Source organism: Balearica regulorum, chromosome 3, assembly GCF_011004875.1.
Source record: "Balearica regulorum gibbericeps isolate bBalReg1 chromosome 3, bBalReg1.pri, whole genome shotgun sequence".
NCBI lineage: Eukaryota > Metazoa > Chordata > Aves > Gruiformes > Gruidae > Balearica > Balearica regulorum.
The window spans coordinates 50,833,541-50,848,581 of NC_046186.1; the positions used below are offsets into that span (position 1 = coordinate 50,833,541).

The 15,041-nt window shown below is 44.1% G+C and overlaps 1 protein-coding gene across 8 annotated transcripts in view; it reads right to left on the bottom strand.

Moving 5' to 3' along the window:
• Positions 1-2,682: 2,682 nt before the first annotated feature.
• The window catches only part of SESN1 (sestrin 1), an 86,968-nt gene continuing 74,609 nt past the window's right edge, over positions 2,683-15,041 (bottom strand). For 6 of the 8 annotated variants that reach the window (XM_075747851.1, XM_075747853.1, XM_075747857.1 and 3 more), the window contains 9 exons: positions 12,513-12,578; positions 11,399-11,599; positions 10,139-10,321; positions 8,716-8,958; positions 7,282-7,429; positions 6,310-6,422; positions 5,872-6,062; positions 5,462-5,606; positions 2,683-3,828 (listed from right to left, as the gene is read on the bottom strand). In XM_075747851.1, coding sequence (XP_075603966.1) covers positions 3,742-3,828; positions 5,462-5,606; positions 5,872-6,062; positions 6,310-6,422; positions 7,282-7,429; positions 8,716-8,958; positions 10,139-10,321; positions 11,399-11,599; positions 12,513-12,578 — 1,377 coding nt within the window. In that variant the 3' untranslated portion in view covers positions 2,683-3,741. Of the gene's footprint in view, positions 3,829-5,461; positions 5,607-5,871; positions 6,063-6,309; positions 6,423-7,281; positions 7,430-8,715; positions 8,959-10,138; positions 10,322-11,398; positions 11,600-12,083; positions 12,440-12,512; positions 12,579-14,109; positions 14,204-15,041 lie in introns of those variants that run through there. The other 2 variants (XM_075747856.1, XM_075747858.1) reach the window with 2 other exon arrangements.

Below are 15,041 nucleotides of genomic sequence, written 5' to 3' on the forward strand. Positions count from 1 at the left end.
CCAAAAATGCCATGCGCTATAAAAGAATGAGAAGAGCCGCGTCTCACTTACGGGTCTCACCTTATGAGAGTGGTGAGGAGGAAACGTCAGTGAAGGTAATGAAATTTGCAATGTTCCTTTTGTCCCAGCAGTTTGGGTATTTCTTGTGAAGCGCGGTGAGAACTGCTCAGCAGTTCACTATGGTTTGGCTCCAGCAACAGCTCTGCTGAGCTCAAAAAGTTCTCAATTACCATTCTGTCTTTTGCCATTTTAATTTTAGCTGAAGTTGAGGGGAAGCTAAATGGCTCGAATGCCTCATTTGTCTCTTGGGAAAAAGAATGGGTTTGCTTTTTGGGGTATTACAGAAAGGCTGACAGGTAAGTCCCCCCAGGCTTGGTGAGGAGGGTGGGGATGCAGCGGAAAAAGCCAAATCCTGGCAGCAGGCAGCCTGGAACCGAGGTTTTGCTCAAGTCAAGGTGGATAGGTAGGCAATTAAGATTTGTTCAAAGAAAATGCCAGTTCTGCCAGGCATTACCAATCAAACTGTAAATGAAGGCCCGGAGTGCTGTGTAGCGTGTCCTGTGGCACAGGGTAAATTTGGGTGTCCTGTAGTGGAGTGCAAAGCTGGGGCAGCTGCTGTGTGAGCTCCGTCCCTGCCTTCAGTTCAGCCCACGCCTGCCTTGGGATGAGGCGCCCACAGAGGAGCAGGGCAGAGCAGGGCAGGCAGCGGCACTCACAGCACCTCACAGCAACACCCAGCGCTGGCTCCCCTGGTGCTGCACGGGTCCAGGTCTTTGAACAAAACTTGTGGGTAATGAGCCCCACAACACTGAATGCCTGATGCACTCTTATGTTAATTGCTGCTCATGGGGCAGACGGATCTGCCACGCTTCTCTAACCACAGACGCAAAAGAAATTCCTGTGTGGTTCTTTTTTCTTTTTTTTTTTTTCAGGTGTCCTACCCAGGCACAGGCAGCAGCCAGCCATTAAGTTCCCTTCACTTGGGCTGGTGCACACCATCCCCTTCCACGTGTTGCCTGGCCTCTAGGACAGGATCCCCCACCCGCATGGTCTTTTGGGGCGAGTGTCCCATCCCACTCGTGCGTACCACCTCTGTGGTTCTCCAGATGTTGCTGCTGCACACGTGAGCTGCTGCACTTGGCAGCCACGGGCCAAGGCTCTGCAGGAGCTGCTTGGGAGCTGTCCGGGCTCCACACCCTGCAACAGGGGAGGGCAGCTCACACACGCCTGTGTGAGCTCACGGTGCTATGGCTCGTTCCTTGTGCCTCAGCATCGTGCACCACAGCTGCTCCGTGCAGCAATTGCCACTTTTGTGGAGCATCTGGTGACTTAACCATTTTCTTGTTTTTAAAGGCTAACCCCACCAACGTCTTTGGTTGCCACAGCTTAACAGTTTTGCTTATCATCTACTGAGGACCACAACTGCCTCAGCATTTTTAATGGAAAAACCCCTGAATGTTTTCAGGCCCTTTCGCCAAGGTAAACAGCTCTGTGTGTGTGTGTGGTTGGGATTGTCTGCACATTCATATGAAGCCACTCAGACAGTAGCATTTGCTGCTTGCAAAAGAGGAGAGTACCTGCAGGAACCTTCCTGGCTGGAAACAGCCAGCTGAGGCTTCTTGGGAAAATTTTGTGTCTACCTTTGATCCCCCCCCAAAAAAGCAGCAGGAGAATCAGGTGCTGCAGAAAGTCCATTTACAGATTGGGAAGACACTTTTTCTGTGTCTTTGGGCATAGCTTAGCTTTATGCTATGTCCTTACACAGGAAAGTTTTGCTCTGTTTTTGGAAGATTAAAAATCCTGTATTTTTAGTTAAGAGGAAATAGCAGATGCTTCCTGTTAGTCACAATTTTTGACACTTTATTAATCTTTCTCCCCTAGATCTTTTGATATTTTAGCTTCTTGGACTGTAAGCTTAAAACTGTTCTCAGAATGTTCTGTAGTAAGAGAAACTCGTCTGAGCTGAGAACCAGGCCAGGGGACAGAAACTTGATTTCATTCTATCTGTGGGCTTGGGAAAATCCATTTCTTTCCTGCTTTACAAATAAAGCTCCTACCTTCCTGTAAGCAGGTAGAAGTTTCTACACATGAGTGCACTCTAACCCCCATTACAGCCAGCTGTAGTCACTCCCTTGTAGCACATCTCCTCCCCCTGCATCTTGCTGTATGTTCCTCGGTCTGACTGCACAGACCTGACCATCCTTCTGCTGGCAGGTGCCTTCTGGCACAAGCCTGTGAACCTCAGCAGCCTCATCTGGAACTAAGGTCACTACTGAAGGATTTTAGACTTGGTTTGACTCTCAAAATAACATTTAGACCTAGTTACTGAAAAGAAGTGATTATATAAACATGCAGTTGGAATCTCCGATCCTATCACACCCATTACCTGTGAGGAAAGAGAAAACCCTGTATGACAGAGTATACATGAAGAAAGGATGAAAACATCAGGGCTGCAGGAGACAGATGTGTTCCTACTGTAGTTTTAGTGAAGATCTAAATCTGTTTTTCTTAAATTTTGTTTTCTGCCATTGTTTTAGACTCAGTTGAAAAAAGGCATGCTTTGTCATTTTAAGTATGTTTGCTCAATTACTGTTTCAAACATTTTAAAATGGTCTTTGAACCAGTAAGTAAACCAGTAAGAACAGAAGCGTGAAAGTTAAACCATGCAAAAACACCAAGAGAAAAAGTTGTTACCTTTATTTTAAAAAATACCAATAATACTGACAAATTTAAAAAGCAATTCACTCTCATACAAAAGTATTCATGTATTCTCCAAAACCACTGTGTATTAAACGTCAGCATTTTAATCATGGTTTGATTTACTAAAAATAGGTGGGTTTTAGCCTAGTTATTTAAGCAACTGCAAAAATCAGTAAGACCAGCGTTGGGCATGTAACACAGTAGGACTGTTTGGCAGCCTAGAACAACATTCCCACACCTTCTCCCAGCTCCTGACCAGCTAGCGGTTCATCCTTGAAAAACAGGACAAGAAGCTACTTAACACTTCACGTAGTTGGAGCTCGAAAAAGCTCCGAGGACCCAAGTCCTCTTCTTGCCAGAGGAAGACCACTGCACTTTGGAGCTCACCGAATAATGCTGAACAAATGTCCCGTAGCATTTTAAGGCTGAACTATTTGAGAAAACTGACTGCTATCTTTCAAATTATCAGTGTGGACAGAAGAGATTTAATTCTGATTAAAAAAGAAATCTAAATAACAAGGCTTTTTTTTTTTTTTTTTTTTGAAACCACACACAATAAAGGCTCAGACAATAGCAGTGCTCACTTTCACTTTTAGCTTAACTGGAACAGCCTGTGTCTGTTCACTCCACCAGCACAAATAGCAGCATCAAGATTTTCTAAAATTATTCTCATAGGGAAAGCAAATGTCATCAAGTCCCACTTCTTGTCACGCTCCAACTCCCGTAGTATTTGCCTTAACACAAGATCTATATATCTATCATTGGCTGCATTGCCACAAGTCCGCAGAGGGTCCCATGCTGCCTAAAGCCAAAAATACCACGAGCAGGCAGCGCTTCTGCACAACCCTGTCTTTTCAACTGCCAAGCGTTCACTGCCGAGTGGCAGCAGTGATATTCCAAACATGGAAATAGCTGAAACTAAAGGAGTTATGGCACAATGGGCATCTTAACTTATAGCTACTCTTGGTCCTGAGGCTTTGTATCTTCCTCTGCCATACTGCAGCTGCAGAACATTCCAACGTCGACAGGCAGCCCGAGACATCAGGTCATATAGCGAGTAATAGCTCTCAGAGCATAAAGTAGTTCGGCTTGCATCCGAGCTTCTACCAGAAGCAAATTTACATGGACCTTCGGGAAAGAAAAGAAGTTACACTTTAACGGCGCACTCGCAGTAACGTACTCCAGCGAAAGGAAGTCTGGGGGGGGCTGTGGTTTTCATGTCGGTGTTTGCAACAGCAGTGGGGGAGCACTCCATGTTACAGCTACCCAGATAACAAGTTCTATCTGTTAAGCTTGCCGAGGGGGGAAAAGGCTGAACAAGTGCTGTGCGTAGCATTGCAGCACAGCGCCACGATGGTTCACAGGTACGCCTCATAGGAACAGGTAGTCATCCTTTACTATGCCAACTGGCTTAGACAAGCTTTCAAGCACGCAGGTCCTCCTTTAGCAGCAGACTATGCATGGCTTGAAAAGAATTGTTTAGATTTAGCTTAAGTTAATCAATTAGTTAAAGGCAAAAGGGTGGTTGGTAGCTGTGGAGCGGGGGGGGTGTTAGCAATGGAAGAGGCGATAAGGTCATTTGCCCCTGTGGGACAGAGAAAACACACAGGTAACAATCGCCACCTGAACAATGTGGTGTGGTTAGCTGAGGTTAACCACAAGAAAAACTGTAACATGCCATTCAAACTATTCTCTTTATTGAGACAGAGGTGTTAGGTAGCTACCATAGGTAAGAACTTTTGTTCCCCTGCTCATCTCCTCACTGTCTTTACTGTATTTCTTTGAGGATGAGATCAGAAACCATGTGAGGGAGGGGGTGAAAAGTATTCTCTCACTGACAGCAGGTCGGCAATAAGTTTGTTCTGACATGTAATGGTCATGTTTGGTGTCATTTGCATGATTTCCATGAGAATGGATGGCAGTTGCATTCAGTGATACATACATGTACAATCCCTGGATTTTGAGGGCTATGGGGATGCAAAATGTTGGGCTTTAAAGCAGGGTTTGTGTGCTTGAAAAGCTCATCTCTATCAGTCTAACCAAAAGAAACGTAATATTTTACTTGAACAACCTTAAATCATTGTAGTTATTGTACCCCTATTATAATTTGGCATCTCAATTATTTGCACAAGGAGTTTAGCAAGAGCGAGCCTCTGATGATATGAACAGTGATTAAGGCACATTTATGTTTCAGCACTGTTATCACAGCATTCATTTTAGGTTGGGCCTAGAAATATTTTTCCCCAAGCAAAACTGGAGGACGTGAACTTGATGGAGTAGACAGCCCAGGGAACAGCAAGAAATATGCCTGGGAGGTGGAATTCAGACTCCCACCCAGCAGCAGGACTTTAAGCTTCAACATGAAGTACCTGCTTTGGGGCCACTCACGCTAAAAATGACCACGGGACTGCAAAGGCCTTGGGCCAGCACACAAGCCACGCTGGGTCTGAGCCCAAGGGCTGGATCGCGCATGGCTTCCCTGCCCCGCAGGGACACAGGCAGCACCAACCCACGGCAGGGGAGAAAGCTGCACCATTTACACATCTAACTTCCTCATAATACAGTTCAGGGCTTGCACAGTCCACATCAGCTGTTAGCTGGCAAACACGCAGTAAGAGAAGAAAAATTACAGCTCCTACTGAATTTACTGAACTTGAGCAGAATCCCAGTAACACCAGCTACAACTTAAATGCTAGCTGGGGCTGTTGGCGTGGCAAACGCATCTACTGCCCGTGTCCCTCAGCACGCCTGCAAACCGTACCTTCTCAGAGTGTTCAAACTGCCTCCAGAAGCTATCGTACATTCTTTTTGTGGTCTTTTCAGGAGTGCAAACCACAGTCTTGATATAAACTTTAAAGCTGCGGTCCAACAACTGATTAATTTCACCATAGTCATAATCATCGTATCTGTTCGGAATTGAAAGAAAAACACTTTCATTTTCAAGAACCAGTTATTTCACTTGCACTGTTTCTAAGTTCCTATGACAAAATAAATTACTGTGTTATTTGTAGCACTACTGGCCCTCCTCCATAAACAAAAATATGTTTACAAATACATCCATGTTTGCTTAATAAAGAGCTTTGCTTCAATCTGAGAAAGCATTGACTTCCTCCCCCCCCGCCCCCAGTCTAACAAGTCTGATGTGTTTAGAACAGAAGTAGTAAAACTGACCTTATTCCAAACATACAATGAATATAGTTCCAAATAGCTCGTCTTAACATTGAGGTATCCACATCTTTGTGCATGGCCATCGTGTTGTAAGTCAGATTATAAGCAATATGAAACTTCTCATCAAGTAGTTGTCCCACATCTGGGTAAAGACGATTAACCAAGGAATAGCCATGGTCTTCCCAGGAATAATCCTTAAAAATCAGTAAAAAATGCAGAACGGAGCATTTCAGAAATAATGAACTTGTGAAGGCCTAGTGCTTTAATGTAATTTATCTCAGCACAGATAATCCAAGGCTGGGTGAGGGTGTTGTTCATTTGCTGGCTTTAAGCCTTCTCATCCATGGGGCAGTATGTTACAGCACAGCCATTCCCAGGTTTGGTATTTGGCACAAGAAAGAGATCGCACGTTAAGCCTCCCGACAGCCCCATCCGCGTTACCTGAGCACGAAAGGTGGGCACGTGCATTCCATGTCTGGAGAAGTCTTTGTAACCATAGCTGGTATCCTCAAAGTGACGAGACACGTCTCTTGTTGGTGCCGATTCTTCATCTTCTGTTAATTTCAAACAGAATTTCACACAATTTCAGTAAGAACAAACTGGAAGGGTGCCAGGAGAACTCTTAGAGAAGAACAGGAATCTCTGTGCTTTTTAAATAAACACACAGGTTCACCGGACTACCTGTATTAAAGCTCGGTATGACTGCAACTATGGTTTTTAGAGGCAACTCCATGAAAAACACTCAGGTTCTTTCTTAGAGACAAACACCTTTTTCTCCCATCTTTTGTGTACCAGTCCCTACCCCTCAGTCTAGGGGACACTTTGCTCCTAACTCATGGGGTTTGTAAAAACATTAAGGGAAAATCTGGTTTGGAACAGAGAGCTTATTAAAACAAAAAAACCCCCAAAAAAACCCCAAAAAAGAAACCTCCAAGACTTCCATGTCAAGTTTATTTTAGAGGAAACTCTGCTGAAGAGCCCACAACAACCCTAAGCTTGTATAAGATTAAGTATTATCTCTCAGTCATCTGAACAGTAATGTTTCATACACTTAAATAGCTAAGTGTGTTAAGGACTTCTTTTTTACAACATCTTGTGAGATGCTTAAATCTCTTGTGAAACTTCTAAATCTCTCTCAAGAGAGATTGCGTTTCTGATGGAAATTTCTGTTAAACATAAGATTGGTCAGTGAGCATTACGGTGTGTTTGAGAGAAGCTACAAATCTTGGTGCTACTTTGCTTTTAAGCACTCCTGGAAGAAAACAAAGCACCCCTAATCTTGATCCCTTCAAAGAAACGGTAATGTTTTTGAGACATCCAATAACTTTTTTTTTTCCCCCCTTTTGCAGTAGTACTTCAAGTGATTTGAAAAAGTCTAAATCAATATGCATACACACACTACATCTGTTCTACCTGAAGAACACACGAACATGCTTTCTCTCTTCTCTCTTTCAAAACGTGTAGCCATCTCTTCTTGGCTGGCTTCCTCTTCATCTCTACACTCCTGTAGCTGCTTCATTTTCTCCATGAGAGCTTCAACTTCACAGACAGACTCTGTAGACTTGAAAAGGAGAGAAAAACATTTCATTTCCACATAACAAGAACCAACAACGATGGCAGAAATTGTCATGCCAGAAAAAAGGCAAGCTATGTCCTTCATTTACATCTTTCAATATTGATTTTTTGAGGAAAACAGGTCTTGAAAGAAATCTGTACTGACCCAACGGTTCACATTTAGTCTTCATCTCTTCTCAGTTAGATCCCTGGTATTTTTAGCATATTTTAAGAATCACAGCTTTTTGGAACAAGTGGTTCTGACACTAAAATTAAAGTAATTTCTCTTACTTAATCGAAATGTTTTAACAACTGAAAAACAAGGAGCTGTAACAGAAATTCTGATAGAGGAAGTAACCACAATTTACTACCCAACTGTATTTTTCCCCTTCTCTGCTTACAGAGAAGAAACATATTGAAGGAAAAAGGAAGAGTGAGTGTAAACGCTGATTGAATGAAGCTTCAAAGGAAAGCCAGTGCAAGATAATATTTCACAAGAGCTGTTTTAACACCACAACACACTATTAATTCAATATCTGGTCTTGTAAAAATCCATCAGCACAAAGCAAAATAAAGTTATCTTCAATTTATACAGTTCTGCCCCTTTCCTCTCTGCCTTTTGCAGTTGATTTGCTCCTTCAGAGAACCAGCAAGCTCCATCAGACAAAATTTAAATGCCACCCACACCATTGCAGTAAAGTCTCACAGGCAAGGAACTTGCATTGAAAAATATCCTGTTATAACTGTTCTTAAACCATTACTTTATTTGCATCGTGCTTTTCACTAAGTGGACGCAAGTACAGATCAGCAAGCGTAAGTGCTGCAGGCAGGAAATAGTTTTAGAAATGGAGTCAGAAAATTCCGACTGATCTGTTGTGTGACGTGTGACAAACAATTCAAGGCAACAAAGTCAAAGACTGGAATCAAAGGAAGAGCCAACTTTCCACTGCACCCATGAAATAAAATAATCCTGGCCACTGCTGCTCCTCAGGACATGTACCGTGAACTAGCTGAGGCCAGAAGTTGTCTCAGTTTGCCAATATGAACTACAAGAGACCAAAAAAATAGTTGAGAGACTGTGTCTTTGTCTCTCCCGTTGGTAGCTTCCCCCAGTCTACCAGTGTCATTTCAGCTTCTCCTAAATGGATCTTTTCCATTGGTTAGCCCTCATCTGGATTCGGCTAATCAATCCCATTCTCACTGGATGAAAAAGAGATGGGCACCCTCTGTGTATTAACTTTACCAAGAAGCTACAACTATTGAAAGAGATTGTTTGTTCAGATGGATACTTACCGGAATACTTCCGGTTGGGCTGGCATGAATTTCATCCACCCCGTGGTAACCATTTGTAATATCGCATATGCAATAGTTACTGACGGAAGGGGGCCTGAAGGTGTGACCCCCTTCGCAGTCGATCTCTGGGCTGATTCCACAGCCAAACGTGAAGGAAGCAAGGGAGTGGTAGTGCGTAAGGAGAACGACTGCATGGATCAGCTCTGCCAGGGACCAGCTGTTCTCTTCGGTCTTCAAAAGTTGCTTTAAAAATAACGCAAGACAAAAGCATTAATTTAAAAAAGCTGTTCAAATTGATCCCACCTTAATGCAGTTTATCAACACATTTCTTTACCAGATAAAATTATTTTTTCCACAATTGTTTCCTAACTCTCTGCTGGCACTGGTGTGCTCCGTGTCCCGTTACCAGGTTGCCTGCGAGCCACAACTCGCATGGTTAAGCCACACGGGAGATGACTGCTCTCCCCCCTCTGGCCCTCAGCTGTTGCATCAGTTGGGGTTTCTATTTTGCACCATATGGTTTGTATTGAGGCCAGACCAACTCGCATTGAAATTTCACACCTCTGATGAAGACGCAACCACAAGAGTCACATTATTTCTCCAACCGGTCTTTACAATCTCAGAAAACCCTGGCAACTCCTTGCGGATCAGCTCTGTAAAAACCTGGCGTCAAGGCCGGGCTCCCTCCGTCTTGTCCCCGTGGGTGGAATGCTCTACATTCGACAAGAAACTTCAAACCCCAACTTCCCCTTCAGGCAGGAAAGTGTGGGAGGTTTGGGGCCTTCTGGCAGGGCACACCCTCCCTCACAGCCCAGCATCCTGCCTCCAGCAAGACCTGCCACTGCCACTCCGGCAGCGCCCACAGCATCCCAGCACCCGCTTCCTCCTTGCTAAGGATGAAGAGCCGAGCAGAGGGGGAGGAGGAGTTGCTCCAGGAACTACGTGCCCAGGGCAGGCACATCCCGGCCGCGAGAGCTGCTGTCGCTGCACACAGGCTGCAGGCACCCTGGAAGCGGGCAGACGTGGGTAGCCCTCAGAGGATGGGGCGGCAGGAGCAGCCGCTTGGTGGTCAGCCCAGCCTCTGGCAGCATCTCGGAACTGCTCAGGGGGTTCTGGCTCCTGAAAGCACACGACTTAACGAAGGGCACATCTGAGCACATCCTCATCGCACCAGCAGAATTTTGACGTGACAACTCTGAAACGTCAGTGTGTTGTAAATTAAATTTGTTGGTCATTTAAGACCAGTTATGATCATAGTTTTACAAGGGCACAAGTGATATTATATCATGCAGTATCACAGTGATACAACACTGAAATGAATCTCAGACCATCTCTTGCCCTGTCTGGCTCTTACCCCTAAGAATCTGTGATTGCATGTACTGAAAAATAAGGGTACATTCACCATACTCCATGGAAGATTTACCTCGATGTGTTCCTTGGTGATAAGCCAAGGTCGATGAGCCAACATTTTGTTCAGTTCTCCTAAATTTTGCAGTTTTTGAGGTGCATTTTCCAGACCATTCAACCATTTAGGGTCTCCGCCGACATGAAGGAAGTCGTTCACATGGAGGTTAACAAGGTAAGAGCACTGATGTCGTGCTGCAGCCTAGAAAGGAAAACATAATTGTGACAAAGAAAACAGCTACAGTAAGTTAGTGCTTTATAACAAATACCATAAGGCATCATTTCCTCAAAATATTCAAGAATATCAAAGGCTGAAGTAAGAAAAAAAAAAGGGGGGGATTAACACATCAACCTGCTTTGTTTATTGTTCTCACAACATATATGAATGAGGAATATTTCTATTATAAACTGTGCTGGCAACAGGTGCAACATGCCTATATCCAGGGACAAGTACAGGCATAGATTTATTTGACGTCCTGAAGCAAGCATGCCATACTGCATAGTACTCTCCAGCAGGGAAGAAGCAAGGCTGCCTCTAGGTGAATCTTGACCAGCTAAAACAAAAGCAGGTTTTAGAATGCATATAGCAAGAGAGACTAAGGGCAGCTTGTCAGCAAAGGACAGACCCAGTATCGGAGAATCATAGAATCACAGAATAGTTTGGGTTGGAAGGGACCTCAAAGATCATCCAGTTCCAACTCCCCTGCCATGGGCAGGGACACCCTCCACTAGACCAGGTTGCCCAAAGCCCGTATCATTCTTTCAAACAGTAATACTTTCCCCATCAAATTAAAACACAACCCAAAACTTTAATTCAACTTCAGCAGGCAATGATCAGTGCACCGGCAGATTGAAAATTATGAAATTGACCACTGCTGGCAGAAAATCTTGCTTAGAATTTAGAGATTCAGGATGGGACTGTTGAGTTAGAGGGAGGTGTATTCGACAGGACACACACACACACACAGACAAACAAGCTTTCCTGAAAACCAGTTTCTGAGATATTAAGGAAACCAAAAATAAACAACTGTCTTATTTTTGTAACAGATTTTTCCCCTCTTTCTCACAGTCCTACTGAGACTATAAAGCTAAAACACTGGTCTTATGAAACAATTTGTAAACCAGACACAAACAAACCTACTCTGCTTTTCCCCTTAGCTCCTGATGAAATGCCTCTCCAACTAGAAACTGCACAGCACAGTAATGACTGCTATGAAAGAGGCCCAGAGATTGGTGCCAAAGTGGCCGTTTCTGCTCACTGCTTTATGTTCCAGCGTACCATTATCCCAATGTAGTGTCGGTAATGAAGCGGGAGCGGACCGTCCATTTGCAGTAGATAGTGCTGAGTTTTTAGAAAGCTTTCAAGATACTGTGGGTGGAAAACCATCACCAAGGTAACATTGTCCAATCGGCCCAGCGTAGCAAAAGAATCCGCAAACAGCGCGTGCATCATGGCGTCTTCGTTTCCCACTTGAATCGTCTGATTGAACAGAAAGAGCCATTAGCAATATTGCCTAAGAAGTACCAATAAAATAGTAAATAAATTTATTACCACAGCACAGTGAAAGAGAATTATAAGTCTATTAATGGCATTAAATCAGCGCACGTAAGGCAAGGCACATAAAATCCCTTTAATATCTCTCATTTAGGTATCACAAGTGGCTGTATCAGCAAAAGGAGATTTTTGGCTTTACACTTTCTCTTGTACAACACCACTGACTTCTCATTTTTAACTATGTCACCTTCATTTTCTTGACTGCCCCAAATTGATCTAACTTAGTTATTATAACAACAAAAAGCTAATTGAGGAATCATTTTTACTAAGGGAAAACAAGGGAAAGAAGTAAAAAGCTAGCTAAGAGGACAAGAGAGAGAAATAAAAGGAAACTGAAACTTAAGGCTTTAAAATTCCTAGAAAACCACAGGCATATTAGTAACTTTTCCTCCACTTCAAATTCTCTTACCAGATGATCAGGAGAGAAGCACCAGCAATGCTCAGCCACAGCACTCTGAAGCTTCTCAGATTATTCAGAATAGTAGAGGCAGCTCAAGAAAAAGTAAGCCCAGACCAGGGGGGCAGGTGCCTTGCGGACCAGTAGGAAATTACATCCGGATGTTCACAAGGAAACAAACACTCTTAGAGAAAACAGTATTGAGTTTCTCTCATGCTAGATAGCAGTACAGGAGGTGTCAGAACTATTCCAAAGCTCCCCAGGGCTCCCACTGCTTCTGTACACTAGAACTATGGCCAAAGTCTCACCAGGACTGAATGTGATCGTGACTGAAAATGTTTTGCAGCTCAGCAGCTGTCCTGAAACCAAATGTGGGTTACTACTGAAAGGGTGTTCCTTAAAAGCATAAAGTTCACTGTGTACTTGAAAACACTACCACACCTCCTTCTCAGGGATGAATCTGCTTGGTCCGTGTCCCAGTGGTCTAGGAATTCTTATTCCAAGTTCCTAGAAAAGAAAATTACACCATCTCAGCATTTAGTTATAAACAGCTTTTTAGCTGTGGTTGCAAGAAAGAAAAGAATTCTCCATTCAGAGCTGGGCTTATTTGGGTACTCATGGTACACTTACACAAGTACTTTTACTAGTACTATTTGTACAAATGCAAATCATTTTTTTTATACAAGTGCTTTATAATTAGCCACACTTGTTTACAGTGTACTGCCCCACTCCAGCAACAAAAAATTCAACAACAAAGGCCCTGCCAACCAAAGAACACACACACACAAATTTATATGCACGCACACACACTTCAACCTGGCTCACAGAAAATTCTGCATAAAGCATATTTTGGCAGGCTGTCCAGGACAGGGAGTTCAGTACATAGCCGGCTGCTCTGTGGTTATGCCACTGATACAAAATGAGACCGATGCGTGTGTGTGTGTGTACATCCGCAGTACGCCAGCACATAACACTCTGTGCATCTGTCAGGAAATGAAACAGCTGTAAGCCTAATCAGATTTCTTTTTCCCAACCTCAAAGAGCTCTTCAACTGCTGAAAGTACCTGATCTACATTTGCATCTGCTTTCTTTTCAAGATTGGATAAATAGCTATTCATGTTGGGAGGGACGGAAGGAGGGGATTTTGCTCAATCAGAGCAGCAGCGGCCACATCCTTGCACACACTTCTGCGGACAGGTTGCCTTGCAGGTAAGAGGGAGGCCAGACACCTCCAGCAATTCACTACTTGCCCTCTCCCCTCAGCTACACGAAGCTTTCTGCCAGGCCTGTGGCACCCCAGGCCCTTTGTGCAGCCAAGGAGCAAACTGCATAAAAGACTTGGGTGCATCCGTGTCCTGCCTGTTAAACCGTTCCCTTGGGAAGGGTGGGAGCCGTGGGTTCAGGGGCAGCTTCTGCGTTTGGCACGAGGCAGCCCTCAGAGAAGGCACGGCAGGCTCCATGGGGCATGGACCAAAGTAGGACATGGCCTCACCCCGCACATTCGGACGTGCCCACCTCCCCATCACTACTGAGGCTCGCTCCTCCCTCATGCACGCAGCGCTGGCTGCAAACCAGCTCTCCTGACAGCAACATGGCTTCCCCAGGAAAGATGGGAGCCCTGCCACCCAAAGCAGCTCCCAGCGGGGCAGCTGATGGCACAGTGCTCTTACAGATGGAGGGAGACCTGGGATTAAAGCTGGGGATGAAGCTGAGTGCTAACCACTAGGCTACATATAAACTAATGGTTTGGACTCTTACCTCTTCCCTCTCCTCCAATCACCTTTTAAAAGACATCCATTGCCTCTGTTCTATAGCCCCAACCACTCATTTTCTGATGCTACCAACCCGATCCAGGTTCTCAGCTGGGTTTAGATGGGTATCAAACCAGTTCAGGCTACACAGAGCAGAGAGGCGCCTTCAGCTGTTTCAGGCCTCAAGAGCAAATGCAGCCCCTAAAAGCTGCCTGCCAAATGCAGTTTTAAGCTTTGCTACATTTTCCCCACATAGATAAAGGCTGTTATAAACAAGCAATACTCACTATTGCACTTTTTCTGTCTTTAGCTGAGGTTTCTATTTGCACAAGTTCATCGTACGAGAAGCAATTTTATTAATCAGTTACTGTTCCCTGAACTTTCCCCTAAGATTAAAAAACAGATTCAGAGAGCCGGAAACAATCAGCACAGGTCTAAGTTGGAACTACCAAAGCCCATCAGACTCTGACAGTCTCCTTAAATCCTGAGGCAGATGCTTGCATTTCTCAAGTCTTATTTGGATAATTCAGATCAAAGGGCAGCTTTTAGGACTAGTCTTTTCACATTTTCCCTCGGACAATAAAGTTTGCGATGTAGCTTTTTCCTGCTGAGGGTCCCGATGTTCACAAACAAATTTTGCCTGTCAGCCACGTCTCTAGCAATGCCACTTGTAGGATGGAATTTGTATCTCAAAAACACCCTGTCTCTTCAAAGCTCTAGCACAGCTTCTTATCTCGGCTACAAGTACACTAGCAAATTAGAGAAACATCTTACATCCAAATGACAAAAAGAAAAAGTCTGTACATATCATGTAACTTCGCAGATGTCTGCAGTTGTTTGCCAACTCAAGCACTCCAAGAGAAATACCTTGAAGTTTACTTCTTGAACAACTATGTTTCAGTCATGCCCTTTCCCAGAACAGCTACAGGAAGAAAAAGCCCCATGATTTAAGAACCTGAAATCAGCAGGCTGCTAGCATATTTTGCCTCACAATCTAAAAATACATCAGTATCAATACACGTCACATTTTTTTAAAGCATGCAGAGGTCAAACTACTATGATTACACCGCATATAACAGGTTACATTACTTCACTAACCAAATCCTCTCTGCAAAGTGACTTAGTGTTTTTTGGAGGATTGAGTAAGTTGCTTTGTTTTCCCTCAGGAGAAAAAGCATCCCCCTGAAATCATGGCACCAGCCTAGTACCTGAGAAGCCT